Source organism: Ranitomeya imitator, chromosome 5 (genome assembly GCF_032444005.1).
Source record: "Ranitomeya imitator isolate aRanImi1 chromosome 5, aRanImi1.pri, whole genome shotgun sequence".
NCBI lineage: Eukaryota > Metazoa > Chordata > Amphibia > Anura > Dendrobatidae > Ranitomeya > Ranitomeya imitator.
The window spans coordinates 135834472-135853935 of NC_091286.1; the positions used below are offsets into that span (position 1 = coordinate 135834472).

The following is a 19464-nucleotide window of genomic DNA, read 5'->3' on the forward strand; positions in this document are numbered from 1 at the left end:
CAATAGAGGTCATAACTACAGTTTTGTGCCTGATAAGCGCCTCATGTTCTACCAGTCTGCTGATCCAAAATATATGAGAAATATCAGCTTGGAGTTGTCAGACAAAATGGGTATTGAGTAGAACATCAACTGGTCATAAGCAGAAAGGGGAATAATCTGGTGTTCAGGGAGAAAAAGGTAGGTGGTCCTGGTGTCCATTATGTTCAAAAAAGGCATATACTTATTATCCAATAGTAAAATGTACGTTCCTCTTGTCCAGAGAAACTCACTGGACAAGAGTAGTAAGGCCTAGCGCCCAGGCGAGGCACTTCTTTCAGGATAGGCTTAACGGCATAATAAAGGTCATATAAAGCACCGCGTGTCCTATTCAAACGGAAAATTAATTTTTGTTTAACAACAAACTACTTACCTTGGCCTCCCAAATGCTCATTGATCTGCTATCTTTGCTGGGTAGGTTAATAGGTTTATAGGTTTTTGCATTACTGTTGCAGTCCGTGACAGCATTTTGAGTGTAAGGATTACCAACTGATGATTATATTGTTGAATCTTAAAAGGGGTTTCCAAAATTGGAAAACAACTGACTGAATGGTCAAAAGTGACAGAAACTACACTCAACTCCTAAATCCTTTACAGCTCCTGCACAAATGCTCCTTACCTAATTGTTGGCGGGAGCAGCAGATCATTTTTTTGAGCAAGTACAGATATATTTTTGCCTTTTCCTCCATTTTGTCAATTTTCTTCTGATAACAGGGAAACTACGGAATTGCAACTCCACAATTTCCTTCCATAACAGAAATTATCTTGCAAAAATATTGCCGCAACTGAAAAATTAAAAACATATTGATCTAAGAATACATTAAAAAAAAATTAAAAACTGCTGTGTCCTCAAAGTCTAAAATAGTTTTGCAGTGAAAATGTTAAAAAAGGGCACAGACGCCATCTGGTGAGCATCCTTGAGGTTTGCCCTAACAGCCACTTGCACAAATGAGCCTGTACTCTTTGTTAGGGTTTCGTTCTGAGTACAGTGAGTAAAATTAAGAGAATTCTTAATGTAATGTGTTATTACCTATGAGGACCACCTAACATTTGATATTCTGTCCCAAGCCTCACTGAGCTATATTCCCAACTAGATTGCCTCTTTGTATGCCTTCTCAGAAGGGCAAGTGCAGATTGCTCCAAGTGCAATGCGACAAAACATCGGATTTCACCCGGACTAATGTTAGTCTATGGGGCAGTGCACTAGCCCAAGCTCGATCCAATATTCGAACTCCACTCGGATGACATGGGAGTGCACTCTGATCTCTGCACTGAGACAATGGAGAAGATGAAGAAATTTCGTTCTCCATCTTCTCTTCACAATGTGCTCCGATTCTCTCATCTGAGAGAATCGGATCACACTATGCTTACACTCCAATCAAACTATGATCAGAGTGTCATCTACATAAACGGCCCACTTCTCTCGGATGAGAGAATCTATGGCTGTCTCCACGAGCCCTCGTGGGAAGTCTTTACATTGTATGTTCAGTTTGGATTTGGTTGCCCAAAGTCGTAAAAAGAAGAACAAATACACCATTATATTTTACAATATCTATAATTGCAAGAAATCAATACAAACAGAACTTGGCTTAGCAATCTGTACATACATAAATAATATTTTCTAATCTCTTAACAGTTCATAGATTCTTCTGAAATCATGATTTTATTTCTTACATCCAATTTATTAGCCCAAAAAGTACCATTCATTTGTACATCCTTCATACTTTAACTAGAGTTTTACAGCGATTTCATGCTTCCCTTAAAACACCAACACACAGAAAGCCCATAAACCAAAAATACAACAGGGAAAAGTAAAAAAATATTTGCCATATAAGCTATTTAAAATTGTATATTACAAGCATCTAAAATAGCTTCATAATTAGAGACGTTTTGTCCAATACTGATAATGCTTAGAGTAAGAATTACAGAACTGAATTTTACAGTTATATTAGAGATGTCGTCCATATCGTCTTCTCCATCAATACTGATGTCACCTTTTTAATATAACTTAAGTTACTGGAACACGGTATCCTGTGACCAATACAGTATTGGATTTATGCTCAAAGGTAATTCAGAGAATTTAAGCTGCCAAGATAAGTGCAATAAAAAGCTGGCAACAGCTCATATATATTCCACAGTGATTTCCATTAAACAGGGTGTTCATATAGGTGGTGGCCCATTGGTATATCTGAGCATCGGGTGGAAAGACCGCGCAAAATTATTGGACAAAGTACAACTGTAGTCTTCTTCAGTCATTGGTACAAGACAAGCAAGACCAATTAAAAGCAGCAGAAGAAGCTGAAGTGGCAAGGCGGCCCGTAAAACCCGTAGAAAGAATGACTGCTGTCCATGAACCACATTGGCATCAGAATGGCAGGAACCTGAGCCATCGTCTTTGGACCTAATGAACAAAGTTAAAACAATGAGTGCAAGGCACAAGTTATTCAACCACACCTGAATAAACTAAATGACATATGACAGATTTAGAACATGACTGCCTACATAGCTTGGTCAGCAGATAACTAGTCATATTCTGGTAGCTAGCTCGAAATATGTATTTTGAGTATAATTTCCAAACTTTGGCTTACTTTTCCAATACAATATTATATGGTATATGATTAATAAAAAAAAATCTTGCTTTGTGTACAGTTTTAATCTTGCACTGAATCAATAGCCATGGGGTAAACGTAATAACATAATACACTGTATAACAGTTAGATGCCGCTACCTTTCACCGACATAAAAGTCAAAACAAATTATCTCATTATCTCTCTTCCCCAGAAGGTATATACCTGTGGGGGAGAGAGCCTGGGGAATCAAGGGAGCTCTGGGTCCCTGGCTATCTCCCCCACAGGAACATATCCTTGTCCTTATACAACTAGTTTTACCTTGTAGACATATCTTCCTTGCTGTTTGGTTTAAGATATGGTTGTACCATTGCTTTACTCCGACTATGGCCTAATCCTATCATCCAGTGTGATGCTAGTACATTCCTTATATGTGATATATTTATTGGGACTGTGGGGGATACATATTAAAGTGCTCAGCTGTCCCCACCTTCAACCTCACTGTTCACTGCCTCATTTTTCCAGTAAATTATGTTTTTTTAATAAAGCTTTTCAAATTGTTTATTTGGTCTATGGTCTGTTATATTGTCGGTAAATATATATAGATTATTTATGTGACCAGGCCCAGTTAGACTGATCGTGGTTATAGGTGAGTTTTTAATTTAGTCATGTTGCAAGATTTGTTAAAGAGTCAGCTTGCTTTCTTCTCCAACAGGCGGTACAAGAAATGCTACTTTTTTCTACTTGAGAGCTAATTGAATTATAATGTGTTACATGGGCTCATATATTTAATCAGAATTACAGAAAATGACAATATATTTATATTAAAAAGGCATGCCACCTCAAAACATTTACCGCCTATCTACTCAGTGATTAAGGGGGTACTTTGGTAAGAAATTCACACTTATCCATTTGAAAGGTGATAAGTTCTAGATAAGTCCGTGGGACTGCCCACTAAAATCACCACCGATTGCCATAATTAAGTGGCAGTGCACATTTTTGACCACCATTCTCTATGGGACTGCCTGAAATAACCACATGCTGCAATGTGGATAGATTATACCATCATCTCACTGAAATAGTCCTTTAATGTTAGATCTGAGGTGGGGTGACTGCTGTAAAAGGTCTCAGCTGATTTTTTCTGTAACTCCGGTAGAGTTGTTTGGAATGGGTGTGTGGACTCCACATATATCACATATCTATAATATTTAGTGTATTTCACATATAATATTTCACTTTTCTACAATCCCAGTATTCAAGTGCTTCTCACAAAATTAGAATATCATCATAAAGATAATTTATTTCAGTTCTTCAAGACAAAAAGTGAAACTCATATATAGTCATTAGAAACAGAGTGATCTATTTCAAGTATTTAGTTCTCTTAATGTTGATGATTATGGCTTAGAGCCAATGAAAACCTAAAAGTCATTATCTTAGTAAATTAGCATACTTTAGAACACCAGCTTGAAAAATGATTTTAAAATAAAAAATGTTGGACGACTGAAAAGTATGTTCAGTAAATGCACTCAATACTTTGTCAGGGGCTCCTTTTGCATCAATTACTGCATCAATGCAGAGTGGCATGGAGGCAATTAGCCTGTGGCACTGCTGAGGTGTTATAGAAGCCCAGGTTGCATTGTTGGGTCTGGTGTCTCTCATCTTCCTCTTGACAATACCCTATGGGGTAATGGTCAGGCGAGTTTGTTGGCCAATCAAGCACAGTGATACTGTTGTTTTTTAAACCTGGTATTGGTACTTTTGGCAGTGTGGACAGGTGCCAAGTCCAGCTTGAGAATTAAATTTCCATCTCTAAAAAACTTGTCGGCAGAGGGAAGCATGAAATGTTCTAAATTTCATGGTAGGCGGCTGTGCTGACTTTGATCTTGATAAAACACAGTGGACCTACAACAACAGATAACATGGTTCCCGAAACCTTCACTGATTGTGGAAACTTCACACTAGCTCTCAAGCAGCTTGGATTGTGACCTCTCCACTCTTCCTCCAGACTCTGGGACCTTGATTTCCAAATGAAATGCAAAATTTACTTTCATCTGAAAACAACACCTTGGACCACTGAGCAGCAGTCCAGTTCTTTGTCTCCTTGGCCCAGGTAAGACGCTTTTGTCGTTGCCTATTGGTCATGAGTGGCTTGACACAACAAATTTTTGAATGGCCTTGTCTTAACAAACCTTTCAAGGCTGCGGTTACCCCGGTAACTTGTGCACCTTTTTCTACAACACTTACACTCAGCTTTCCGTAATATTCTTGGATACAGCACTCTGTGAACAGCAATCTTCTTTAGCAATGACTTTTATGGCTTACCCTCCTTGTGGAGTGTGTCAATGACTGCCTTCTGGACATCTGTCAAGTCAGCATGATTGTGGAGCCTACTGAAATAGACTAAGGGACCTTTTTAAACACGTAGGAAGCCTTTGCAGGTGTTTTTTTTTAATTATTCTAATTTACTGAGAAAATTACTTTTGATTCTTCATTGGCTGTAAGCCATAATAATCAACATTAACAGAAATAAACACTTGAAATAGATCACTCTGTTTATAATGACTATATGAGTTTCAGTTTTTGTATTGAAGAACTGAAATAAATTAACTTTTTGATGATATTCTAACTTAGTGGGAAGTACTTGTAGGAGTTGTCTCAAATTTAAAAGTCCTCTCCTGTCCATGAAAAAAGGAATAGCTTTCTGATCTGCTAGAACCCCTACGGATCCTGAGAACCAGGGCTCTGAAGAGCTCCATGTGAATGCAGTGTTGGTCGATCATGCGCACTATTGCTCCATTCATTCTTAAAGAAGTGCTGTAGACCAGCTGAATGCTGCGCTGGACGAACTCTGGCAGTCCCATTAAGAATGAATGGAACAGATGTGATCAGGATTAACAACAGTTCCATTCACACAGGGCCATTCAGAGTCCTGGTTCTCAAGATAGGGGGTCAGAGTTGTACTCCCAGCGATCAGATAGTTAGGCCCTATTCCATGGTTAGGGGATAACTTCCAAACTTATGGCATCCCTTTAAATATTAATGTTTAAATATGAATATTAATGTTACTGTGAAGAGAATAGAAATCAGCCCATATGGAAACCAGACTTATTGGTACAGTTTGTTTTCTTCTATTCCTTTTTTTTTTAACATAGACAATTTGACGGCAGGTTGAACTGCGTTATATAAAAAAACAATTTGTACTTCTTTTACAAAATAGTAATTGATGGTGTACAGATTTCTTGTTCACTCTATATCTATAGTAAAAAAGCAGCAATCATTTACAAAGACTAATGTTAAAAAAAGCCCACATTTCAAATGGTTTAACTGCTGGCTACAAGTGTCTGGGGTAATACAAAACTGGAAAAAGCTTTATTAGCCATCTTGAATTCAATTTTTTATAAATCTGCATAGAAACAAATTTAAATAGGCTCAAAAACAAATTGCTTCTAAATATACACATGCCTTGACCTGTGTGTTCAGTCATGTTACTACAGATATAATGTGACCATTCATTCTCATAATAATACATTTCACCCCTGGGGAATAAAGAGTTTCTCCAACTAAATTTATTTTTGGCAAATGTAGCAAAAAAGACTATTCTAAATCACATTATTTTCTGTATGGCTATTCACATGCCATTCTTTTCTGTGACCCGCTGGTCCACATAAAGGCGAGGCAAGTCTTACTCAGAAATCGACCATTGAAGGCAATGTTATGTACGTGCTGTCTGCTTCTTATGGACTAGTTCTTAGTCCACGTTTTATCCATACAAGTTATCTATCACCTAGATGGTCCATTATTTTCTGGATGCAAAATGGACACATGTGAATAAGGCCTTATACAGGAGCTTGTATGTGAATCGCTGTGGCTTTAAAGCAGTTAAAGAGCCCTTTGTCCATTGATGTAAATCCAGTTTAGAGTTGAGTCTTTTGACAACTTAATTAAGGGCATTTTCATACACCTATGCAGTGGCGGATTATAATGAGGTCAATCTGGGCGGTAGCCCAGGGCCCAGTGGTGTGCAATATGGAGGCAATATGCTGGACACATTAGGGGCAGATTGCTGGACACACTGGGGGCAATATGCTGGAGACACTGGGGCAGATTGCTGGACACACTGGGGGCAATATGCTGGACACACTGAGGCAGAATGCTGGACACACTGGGGGCAATATGCTGGAGACACTGGGGCAGATTGCTGGACACAATGGGGGCAATATGCTGGACACCCTAAGGCAGAATGCTGGACACACTGGGGCAATATGCTGGAGACACTGGGGCAGATTGCTGGACACACTGGCGGCAGAATGCTGGACAAACTGGGGGCAATATGCTGGACACACTGGGGGCAATATGCTGGACACACTGGGGCAGATTGATGGACACACTGGGGGCAGAGTGCTGGACACATTTGGGGCAATATGCTGGGCAAACTGGGGCAGATTGTTGGACACACTGGGGGCAATATGCTGGACACACTGAGGCAGAATGCTGGACACACTGGGGGCAATATGCTGGAGACACTGGGGCAGATTGCTGGACACAATGGGGGCAATATGCTGGACACCCTGAGGCAGAATGCTGGACACACTGGGGCAATATGCTGGAGACACTGGGGCAGATTGCTGGATACACTGGCGGCAGAATGCTGGACAAACTGGGGGCAATATGCTGGACACACTGGGGGCAATATGCTGGACACACTGGGGCAGATTGATGGACACACTGGGGGCAGAGTGCTGGACACATTTGGGGCAATATGCTGGGCAAACTGGGGCAGATTGTTGGACACACTGGGGGCAATATGCTGGAGACACTGGGGCAGATTGCTGGACACACTGGGGGCAGAATGCTGGACAAACTGGGGGCAATATGCTGGACACACTGGGACAGAATGCTGGACACACTGGGGCAGAATGCTGGACATACTGGGGGCAATATGCTGAAGACACTGGGGCAGATTGATGGACACACTGGGGCAATATGCTGGACACACTGGGGGCAATATGCTGGACACATTTGGGGCAGATTGCTGGACACACTGGGGGCAATATGCTGGACACACTGGGGGCAATATGCTGGACACACTGGGGCAGAATGCTGGACACACTGGGGCAGAATGCTGGACACACTGGGGGCAGGATGCTGCACACATTGGGGGCAGAGATGCTGGACACTGGGGGCAGAGATGCTGGACACTGGAGCAGAGATACTGGACAATGGGGGCAGAGATGCTGGACACTGGGGGCAGAGATGCTGGACACACTGGGGGCAGGATTGGAGACATGGGCAGAAAGTAGATACGGGGCATGATTGGAGACACGGGGCAGAATGAAAGACATGGGGCAGGATTGGAGACAGATCGTGCAGGATCAGGGGGCAGGATGGATACGATGGAGCCTGATGGGGAGATCATATGGGGCAGATTGCTGGACACACTGGGGGCAATATGCTGGAGACACTGGGGCAGAATGCTGGACACACTGGGGCAGAATGCTGGCCAAACTGGGGGCAATATGCTGGACACACTGGGGCAGATTGCTGGACACAATGGGGCAGATTACTGGACACACTGGGGGCAGAGTGCTGGACACATTTGGGGCAATATGCTGGACACACTGGGGGCAATATGCTGGAGACACTGGGGCATATTGCTGGACACACTGGGGGCAGAATGCTGGACAAACTGGGGGCAATATGCTGGAGACACTGGGGCAGAATGCTGGACACACTGGGGGCAATATGCTGGAGACATGGGCAGATTGCTGGACACACTGGGGGCAAAATGCCGTAGACACTGGGGCAGATTGCTGGACACACTGGGGGCAGAATGCTGGACAAACTGGGGGCAATATGCTGGACACACGGGGGGCAATATGCTGGACACACTGGGGCAGAATGCTGGACACACTGGGGGCAGGATGCTGCACACATTGGAGGCAGAGATGCTGGACACTGGGGGCAGAGATGCTGGACACTGGGGCAGAGATACTGGACAATGGGGGCAGAGATGCTGGACAATGGGGCAAAGATGCTGGACACACTGGGGGCAGGATTGGAGACATGGGCAGAAAGTAGATACGGGGCATGATTGGAGACACGGGGCAGAATGAAAGACATGGGGCAGGATTGGAGACAGATCGTGCAGGATCATGGGGCAGGATGGAGACTGATGGGGCAGGATGGGGAGATCATATGGGGCAGGATGGATACTCAGGAGGGCAGGATGGGAGAACATATGGCTGGAACCAGGAATGAGATACACGGGGCCAGGATGGGTGATATTATTACCATAGGGGCTAATTAAGGGATATTATTACTGCAGTGATGTATTTATTTTATTTTTTGAGGACACTGTTTCTAAATGGGGGCGCGGTCCTGTTACTCTGTAGAGTGACACTATGTTGCCTCTTTTTCTTTATGTGGTGTAATGTAGATGTTGGGAAAAATTAAGTAATGTGTTCTGCAAGCGGAGCTCGAGATAACTGTGTTATTTCCTGCAGAGACGAGTCCTGGCTGGATGAAGTGGTGGTGGTCTGTGCTGGAAGAGAAATGAAGGACTTCACCTAGAGATGTCACTGGTGAGTCAGTGTTACCTATACACTGACACTATACACTGTATACTATATACAGAGGTCCTGTGTATAACGTCACCGGTGATCACTGTATTACCTCTACACAGACACTGCATACTAAGTACAGATCTCTTGTGAATACTGGCACTTATGGTAATAGTATTGTGGGTTTTTTTTTCTTCCTAACTGAAGGGTAAATTGACTAGATCAATGGATGTTTGACAGGTTATAGTTTCACACAGCAACTATTTTTCTGGAATAATCTGGTTCAGGTATACCATGACCCCATCACATGACCCATCACATGACAGGGGGGCCCACAGTTTCTGAACAGCCCGGGGCCCTGGCTACCCTTAATCCACCCCTGCACCTATGTAGAGATCTAACTAAGGTTATTCAGAAATCAAAGTTTTGGGACACAAAAAAGTGTAATTTGACATTTAGATTAATATTGGTCTATGGCTTGTTCAATGTTAAGTTAGTTATCTTAAGTGAGATAGCCTTCTGTGACAAGTTATCGAGATGGTGTGTTGCTAAAGCTGTAAGTTCTTTTTCTGCTCGCATAAAAATAGATCAAATTGGATGGCTTCCCCAAAGGTCTTAAGCAGGCCATACTGATTATATGGCTGCCTGCCAAATAATGCTGCGGCTGATCAGTCTATCGACAGTCATTTCAGCTGTCTCGCCAATACACACGATCGCTTGTTTGTCCAAGCACTCCTATATACTCTATAAGAAAGCTGCCGGTTGACATGTTGGCTCGTGGCACATATCTGTGGGAACAATGTGATCGGCAGTCCGAAATGAAACATGCCGCCATTAGTCTAAGGCAGGGGTCCTCAAACTACGGCCCGTGGGTCATATGCGGCCCATCGAGGACAATTATCTGGCCCCTGGGCCCGTCCGACATTGAACTTTACTACAGTTCAATGCCGGCGCGCCCTGTAATCGCGGGCAGAATGACGAGGCGGTGAGGAAAGGTGATGCGCGGCCCTCCGTATGCAGCACAGACCACGTGATTGTCATCCTGCCGCCTGTGCCAGAAGAAGATGGAGTTGAGTGGGCGCCTCTTCCGAGCAGCAGGGGACATAGGTGAGTAATGGCATTTTTTTTTAACATCAGGTCCGGTCTATCATGCCAATTGGGGACATATGCTGCCTATTGGGGATATTTACCTGCCTACTGGAAACATTTACCTGCCTTTTGGGAACATTCACCTGCCTATTGGGGACCTATACTGCCTATTGGGGGCATTTACCTGCCTTTTGGGGACATTTACCTGCCTATTAGGGACTATGCTGGCTATTGGGGCCATTTACCTGCCTATTGGGGACCAATGCTGTCTATTGGGGACATTTACCTGCCTATTGGGAACTAGGCTGCCTATTGGGAACATTTACTTGCCTATTGGGGACCTATGCTGCCTATTGTATTGGGGACATTTACCTGCCTATTGGGGACTATGCTGCCTATTAAGGACTATGCTGCCTATTGAGGACCTATACTGCCTATTGGCGACCTATGCTGCCTATTGGGGACATTTACCTGCCTATTGGGGACTATGCTGCCTATTGGGGACATTTACCTTCTTATTGAGGACATTTACCTGCCTATTGGGGACATTTACCTGCCTCTTGGGGACATTTACCTGCCTGCTGGTGAGTATGCTATCTATTGGGGACATTTACCTGCATATTGGGAGATTATGCTGCCTTTTGGGGGCCTATGCTGCCTATTGGGGACTATGCTGCCTATTGGGGACATTTACCTGCCTATTGGGGACTATGCTGCTCATTGGGGACATTTACCTGCCTATTGGAGACTATGCTGCCTGTTGGGGACCAATACTGCCTATTGGGGACATTTACCTGCCTATTGTGGACTATGCTGCCTATTGGGGACTATGCTGTCTATTGGGGACTAGGCTGCCTTTTGGGGACATTTACCTGCCTATTAGGGACATTTACCTGCCTATTGGGGACTATGCTAGCTATTGGGGACATTTACCTGCCTATTGGGGACTATGGCTGCCTTTTTGGGACCTATACTGCCTATTGGGACATTTTCCTGCCTACTGGGGACTATGCTGCCTATTGGGAACCTGTGCTGCCTAGTGGGGACATTTAACTGCCTATTGGGGACTACGGCTGCCTTTTGGGGACATTTTTCTGCCTACTGGGGACTATGCTGCCTATTGGGGACATTTACCTGCCTATTGGGGACTCTGAGGTAAAAGAGTTCCACCAATATGGGCACTGGTGCGGCTGAAAGGAATTTAGATTGTGAGCCCCATTGGGGTAAGTGATGATGATGTGTGCAAACTGTAAAGCGCTGCGGAATATGTTAGCGCTGTGGAATATGTTAGCGCTATATAACAATAAAGATTTATTATTATTATATTGACTGGCAAGGCTGCATTGATGGGCACTGATCAGACTGCATTGATGGGCAGTGCAGTCTGTATGTCTCCGTGTGGGCAATTTTATTGCTGGTATATTGTTTTTGTAGCGCTGTATATATATTGGTATTTTACCACTAGCAATTTGGAATCCCTAGGAAACCATGATATCAAGAAAGAGAACAATTGCTTCACTTGTTACGACTAGCAGTGACAAATATGGAACCGGACATTGACCATCTCATTAGCCAAAAGCAGGACCATAGTTCCCATTGAAATACCGGTAAGTTTGTTGAATTAACTTTACTTGTTCTTCATTTTAAATATTGTATTTGTTCCTGCTTTGTTTTTTTACTTCAAAATAATATATGTGCAGTGTGCATAGGAATTTGTTTATAGTTTTTTTTAAACTATATTCCGGCCCTCCAATGGTCTGAGGGACCATGAACTGGCCCCCTATTTAAAAAGTTTGAGGACCCCTGGTCTATGGTGTATGGGTGCCTATAGGCTTCATGGCCGAGTCACATCAACAAAATGGATCAGAATGGGACATGAACAGATTTTTAACTTGAAGGCACAGAGATCTGTTAAATAAACACATCTGTAATTATCGCCATTAAATTCTATGGGTCCATATATTTGTCCATTTTTAAAAACAAGAAATAGTATTGTGTAAAGAGGGCCTAAAGATGCAGCTACATGATTCTTCTCTGGGAATTAGCTGATCTGGATTTCTATAGAGGGAATTCAGGTGACGAGCTTTGAAATTAAAGAAGTGGTCCAGCAATTTATTTTTTTCCATTCCTGCATCCTCACTTTTTCTTATACACTATGCACTTCTACGAAACTCAGTCTCCCGTTTGCTTTACTTCCGAATCTGTCTTGAGTCTTAGGATTCGTCCTGCACTGAATTAGTCTAGGCGCTACTAAAAATTCCATGATGCATCAGTACAGCATCACATGACCAGCTAGCGATAGTGCCATATCTATATGCAGGGAGAAAACTATGGCTATACTCTCCTCTATATACTGCTAAAGAAGCTAATATATACGTATACAGTAAGGAAGTCTATATAGTGTCATTCACATGGTAATAATGTAGGCGATCACAGTTTAGTCATCTTCAATACTCTTTGATATGAGCTTCTGTCCTTCACTCTGTGGAGAACTTTCCATCCAAAAAGGGTTAAAAACTGTACCTGGAAACTGTAGGCCTTTAAAAAGGGCTGACCCATGAATAAAGTACATTCTAATGAATAGATCTTGGAATAATAATAGGTTCCACAATTAGATGTGTTAAAAAAATTTTAAAAAATGGTTGTGGCTAACCATACAGGAACAGGTCATCATCACAAATTCTTAACTGTATGAGCAGTGAGACTACGGAACTCTCTGCCATAACAATGATTCCTTAACTAAAAAAGTTCTAGAAGGGCTTGGATGCCTGTAGGCTAAATATAATATTACAGGTTGTGGGCACTAAATTCTGTGACGGGACATTGATTCCTGGAACTAGTCTGATTGCCGTACGTAGGCATGAGAAAAAATAGCACAATAGGGTCTTATCTGATAAACATTCAGAATTAAGAAGAGCAGATTTAGCTCACATAATCCATAGAATTGTGGATTTTACAATTTTATTCAGCTGCTGCGTATCCAACGGGTCGTCAAACCACTTGTAATAGAAACCAGAAACGATTTGTGGACTTGTTTGCACTGCTGTTTATTAAAGATGCCAAATTCAGAAAATTAATTAGATATATGGTTTTATTCGACGTATTTCGAAGTATAATACACTTCTTCCTCAGGGAAAACCATACAGCTGTGAGGAAGAAGTGTATTATACTTTGAAACACATTGAGCAAAACTATATGGCTAATTAACTTTCAGAATTTGGCGTGCTCAGTAAATAGCAGCGCAAACAAGTTCACAATACCTTCCTGGTTTCTCATGGGGTTTTTGACTTTTCCTAAATCAAAATGTAAGCTTAGAGAACTCGCTGGACTAGTGTCTCTTTTTAACCTTAATTCTATGAAAATATTCACCTGCATCATATACAAACTTCTGTAGACTGAGATGCTGACCCCCTTCAGAGAATGTAAAAGGCATGTGATTCCCAAGGGGTCACCATGAGCTCACATGATCAAACTGAAGTATACCATGCATTTTCAGAAAGGAAATACTAAAGGTAATATTAGATGAATAAAATAAAGTGAGAGGATGAATTTAAAAAAAAAAATCACTAGTTGCTTTGTTACAGGGTTTTTATGACAGACCCTTTAGGGTGCATCCAGTCGTTTTTGAGGAGATTTTGTTGATATTTCTATTATCTTTTTTTTTTTTGTTTAAAGCCACAGCCAGATGTTACTATAAAGTCTACAGGAAATTATTGTAGTGTATTGTTGTCAATTTTCGGGTTTATGCAGTATACAAAAAAATGCATGTATAAAATAATGTAAAATATAAAAAGGCCTAAAAATGATTGATATTCATGGATTGTTTTTCACATGCATTTAAGAATGTATGCATGTGACCAAACCATAGATTTAATTTTCATGGTAAATCAGTGTGATCTAGACCAGGATGGTGGCACAAAAAGTTCCTTTGGATCCATATCAATTGTACCCACAGTATGCTGCCAACAGACAGTGCCGTTTCTCCCCTGGAACCAATGCTGTGTTCTGAATAGGGAGAGGGAAGTAGCCACTGGGCTTCTGGTGTCTTCCCCCTTGAAAACAAAGCATTAAATACAACATGCCAGATTATTTTTTTTTCTGATGAACACCAACTGAGGAACAAATAGACATTACACAGCTGGTCAGTCCGGCTGAAAGTAGCAGGTTTATCTGACCATCCTTAAGGTACCTTCACACTGGCCAACTTAACAATGATATCGCTAGCGATCCGTGACGTTGCAGCGTCCTGGATAGCGATATCGTTGTGTTTGACACGCAGCAGCGATCTGGATCCTGCTGTGACATCGTTGGTCGGAGCAGAAAGGCCAGAACTTTCGTTGCTGGATCTCCCGCAGACATCGCTGAATCGGCGTGTGTGACGCCGATTCAGCGATGTCTTCACTGGTAACCAGGGCAAACATCGGGTTACTAAGCGCAGGGCCTGCTTCTCTGCACTGTGACGTCACCGCTGTGCTTTCCAGCCGGTGCTTACACAGTGCAGAGAAGCAGAGTGCCGGAGGACAGACACCGGAATGTAAGTATGTAGTGTTTTTTTGTTTTTTTTACGTTTACGCTGGTAACCAGGGTAAACATCGGGTTACTAAGCGCGGCCCTGCGCTTAGTAACCCGATGTTTACCCTGGTTACCAGGGGACTTCGCATAGTTGGTCGCTGGAGAGCTGTCTGTGTGACAGCTCTCCAGCGACCACACAGCGATGCTGCAGCGATTGGGATCGTTGTCTAGATCGCTGCAGCGTCGCTAAATGTGACGGTACCTTTAGTCCAATATGTATAGCCACCTTAAATTTCATACTGAAGTACTGCTTTGGCATGACAGGTCTCTAAACAACTGAACTGTAAAGAAAAAAAGATGGCACTTATGATTAGTCACTCTAACGATAAAAACACCCAAGAACCCACATTATTAAATGTTATCGCAGACAAGGCACAAACAATACACACAGTCTTTATAAAAATGTTTCATAGTCATTAAAAATCCTGTAAAACCTCTTTATTTTGTCTGGCCTTAAACTGAAGTCTATCAAGGTTTACTGATCCAGTGCAAGATCAAACACAAAGTACTCTGATCAGAAGCATTAAAAATAATAAGGAACACAGTGACAGCCTGTTCTGTGTTATCAGTTACTACTGCAGCTGACATCAAACACAACCTGTCTGACTTGTGCTTTTGATTAAGCGCTCTATTCAATCGCAACTCGTTTTTATTCCATGCTTGCCTGAATGACAAATTGAATATTGTGCTGTACTGCAAAAAGATGTGTTAATCAAAAGTGCCGGTGGAGAGGAAGAATGCTGCTGGGCGGTTATTAGGAAGTGAACCTTGCTGAAAGCTGCAAAGCTGTTAGGACGCACACTGGGCCAGATGTTTGGCAACGCAAGATGTGAGCTGCAAAGGCGATGATAGCTCAATGCTTTTATTATCACACTGGATTAAATCACACATGCTCATCAGCTTGTCAGTGATCCTGCTGGTTACCCTCCGTTCTCCATAGATCCATGCTGAGACGTAGCGCAAATAAACTGTACTCAATCAGCATGTTCATTCTGTTTCTCTTATCTCTTATTGTAAGCTGATAATCACTGGTGAAAGTTGAAGTCTATTTACAAATCATGAAGTGCTCTCGCCATGCGGAGATACATGAGAGCAGCAAAAATATTTACCATGGCTACAATTAAATACACAATTTTGATAAAACTCATGGAGAAGTGTCTGGTTCTACATGTGACCATCAATGTCAGAGAATAGTCTTAAGATGGCTGCACCTTCATAAGCTGGGCATACAGTCACTTAGAGGGGTTATCCAGTACTTTATATTGGTGGCCTATGCTTAGATCGGCAGCCAAATGTGCCCAATTGTGGTGCAAAATTACAGAGCTCCACCAGCTGTATAAAGGCCACAGCGGGGTACTGAAGATCCCTGCCTATCAATGCGATTATGAGCGGATGTGCAGTACCCTGTCATGGTCACTATACTGTTGACAGAGCTGTGCTGTGCCATTCGGCAAATAATTTCCGCTGACACCAAGAACACGTGATTGGTGGGTGTGCCAAGTGTTGCACTGCCACCAATCTGACATTGATGACTATGCTAAGGTTTGGTGCCCAGCATTTTCTTTCATCCAAGAGAATTGGGGCAATTATGCTATTCACACGATGATCAGAGTTTGATCAGAGTGTGATCATAATGTGATCTGATTCTCTCAGATCAGAAGATGGGGAAAAAATGTCTCCATGTTCTCTCTTCTGTCAGTCTATGAAAACCACACTCTCATGTTATGTGAACGCAGTCCTATTTTTTCCATAAACTCATTGACTTTTTCTGTGGTAAAAGGTAAAAAAATCGGACATGTGCAAAGCCACATAGAATAACATTGGCCCAAGTGCAATCCGATATTTTGTCAGATCACACTCGGGCCGAAAACACGATCACGTGCACGTGCCGTAATGTTAGACCATCAATGTAAAATACTGGAAACATTTTTTTAACTCAACTATATAGATATATTTTGAGTCAAATGGAAATGCCATGTGCATGGGATGATGAGCAAAGAGGCAGATGATGTAATTTCTGCTTTGCCGGGCCCTTTACGATGTCAAAGTGAAATTAGCTGTACAAAATCATTATTGGTTACACTATAAGATCTAGTGTGTTTAGACTATCACCAGAAACATAGCTTGGAGATATTGGGTGCTGATACAAAGTCTGAACCAGGTCACCTACATTGTTATGTGAAACAGAGGAGCTTTTGGCCCATTTAAGGCACTACTTCAACCTCTGCACATATTAAGACTATACCATTAACCATTTAAGTCCTTAGAACTATACAGCTATATCATGTTAAATTAACTGCTCGATAATTACATATTTTAATGGACGGTTTTTTACAATGGCTTAAGCAACAGCAAAAACTGCACTTGTAAGACCAGTCATACAATAAAAACAGTCCTATTTGCAATATTTTTTTAAACTACATATACTAATTTGCTAAACCGTAATAACGATTGATATAATTAGCTCTTATTAATTGTGGCTATAGATAACTGAAACTTTCCACGACAACATATACCATAGGATGTTTATAATCGTATATCTTTATAGAACATTAATGTCCATAAGTGATAAAGTTATCAACATAGTGTCTTTGATGGTGTCTGGCTTTGATCTACATGTATACTGGACTTTCATTGTAGACTATATTGAATTATTTTAAGGGTGATATCATTATCTTTATGACTACGGTACATTTTTTTCTGCTAAATATTTTACCCAAAAGTAATTGTTTAGGGACAGTAGTAAAGGAAAAAATGAACTAATGCAAAAAATGAAAAAAAAAAAAAAAGACTGAAGCACACAAAATAAAAGCAACTAAAATACAAAAGCTGCTTAAGCAAAGATGCAAAATTGACTAAAACAATATGAAAAGCAAAAGCTACAGTATCGCAGCTGGTCTGCACTCTTGTGGTCGAAAGTGTGGGAAAGTTTTCCAATAAGTTTGAGAAGTGTGTTAGTAGGGATTAGTGAGGTTAGAAGAAAAAGGAAAAAGAAGCGTCACCAAATCTAAGGACCAAAGCTACTATAATAATGAAGAACACAAAGGAAGCAAATGCCCACAAAATGGACAATCCATTTTGACACTGATTCCAAAACTTATGGAACAGAGCCTTAAAGTGAGATCTACAAATATAGATGATGATAAAAGTATGCTCCATACTAAGCAACCTGCTGTCCTGTGAGGCTCAGCAAAGTACACCAGTAAAATGGTGACAAACCAGTTAGAAAACAAGTTTTTGAGGACTAGGGTTGACTTTCTTTACCAGGCATGATGAACTTGTTCCATCATCCTCTGTGTTCTAGAGAAGAATGCGGAAACCAGGAGAATAAGGTACCTGCTAGGTGGGTTGTTGACAGAGGGTCCAGGCTGTGAGACACTACATTTGCCCCGTGGCTGTTTGCAATGAATAGGGGTAAAGAAAGAAGAATGTTCAGTCCAGGCAAAAAAAGACAAGCTACCGGTAAAAAGAAAATCAACAAAATGAAAAGTGCAGCAAAAGAAAATAAAATCACATGAGGTGACCAATACCCAGGAGATAAGGAAACTGGCTTTTCAATTTTGAATCCAAAGCTACAGTTCTAGAAGAACACAATGTGACATGCATTGTAAGGGAATAAAAGATACGATCCCACAGAAAATTGCCTATTATTTATAAATGATATGATGTTGTTGTATTAATGAAATAAAAATAATTAAAACGGTCGCTATGATACTAAAGATCATTTTTACAACCATTTATTTTTTCATTTTTTTGTGAAAAATTTGAAAAGCCAGTTTTCCTTGACAATTTATTACTAGGACCTAAAGGGATGAATGTAGAAAATCAATTAAGAAGATCATATAGTTTATAAGGACAGATGTTATTTAACTAAAGTATAAATGAAATACAAAGAATCCAAACCACCAAAAACTGATTAAAATATAAATGAACGGAATTATAAAGGAGAGGTCAAAATAATTCCTGCTTTGTTAAAAGATGTATAATTTGCCTTTATATCATGCAGAAGGGAAATGGCAGGGATCTGGTAGAGCTGAACATTGCAGGGTGAACAGTTCTTGGGAATGTGGGATGTGTTTGCTGCCCTTCCTACTGGGTTTTGTATTGAAATATTTGCCTGGTACAATCCATGGATTTTTATTTTCTTCCCAAATGGACACTTTGGTTGCATTACCGTTCTCTCCCTACTTGGCGTACTTCTGCCCGACACAGGACTGAGGGATCCGGACGTATCTAACTCATCTCCAGAAGACCATGAGGACAACTCCTAGTTGTAAAAAAGCAAAATTGATTATTTTTTCTATTAAATGTGCTAAATATTATAATAACTGCCTTTAGAAAGCAAAAACAATAGCATGCTATCGATTTTAAATATTTCTCTACATCTTGGGACAAAAATATTGGTTAAGCTTTTCTATATGTGAGAAATCCTTTTAAAAAATTCTTATTCAGTAGTGCGAATATTATTTTCACGTAACACTTTAAGTTAAGACATACTCTTATATAGAGTCTGCCAGTCCAACAAAACAGTGCACCATTTTCGTGGACAAACAGTTCAGTGCACTTTTCGGCCACTTTGATTTTTTTCCTTATCTCCACTAAATAGATGAGAAGAGACAAAAAAACAAGAAGGCATCACT

General features: G+C 41.3%; 1 protein-coding gene across 3 annotated transcripts in view; it reads right to left on the reverse strand.

The window, feature by feature from the left end:
• Positions 1-1572: 1572 nt before the first annotated feature.
• The window catches only part of SYNE1 (spectrin repeat containing nuclear envelope protein 1), a 493169-nt gene continuing 475277 nt past the window's right edge, over positions 1573-19464 (reverse strand). For 2 of the 3 annotated variants that reach the window (XM_069769176.1, XM_069769175.1), the window contains 3 exons: positions 18999-19091; positions 18161-18219; positions 1573-2437 (listed from right to left, as the gene is read on the reverse strand). In XM_069769176.1, the coding sequence (XP_069625277.1) occupies positions 2197-2437; positions 18161-18219; positions 18999-19091 (393 nt within the window). In that variant the 3' untranslated portion in view covers positions 1573-2196. The remainder of the gene's footprint in view (positions 2438-18160; positions 18220-18998; positions 19092-19464) is intronic. The other variant, XM_069769177.1, reaches the window with a different exon arrangement.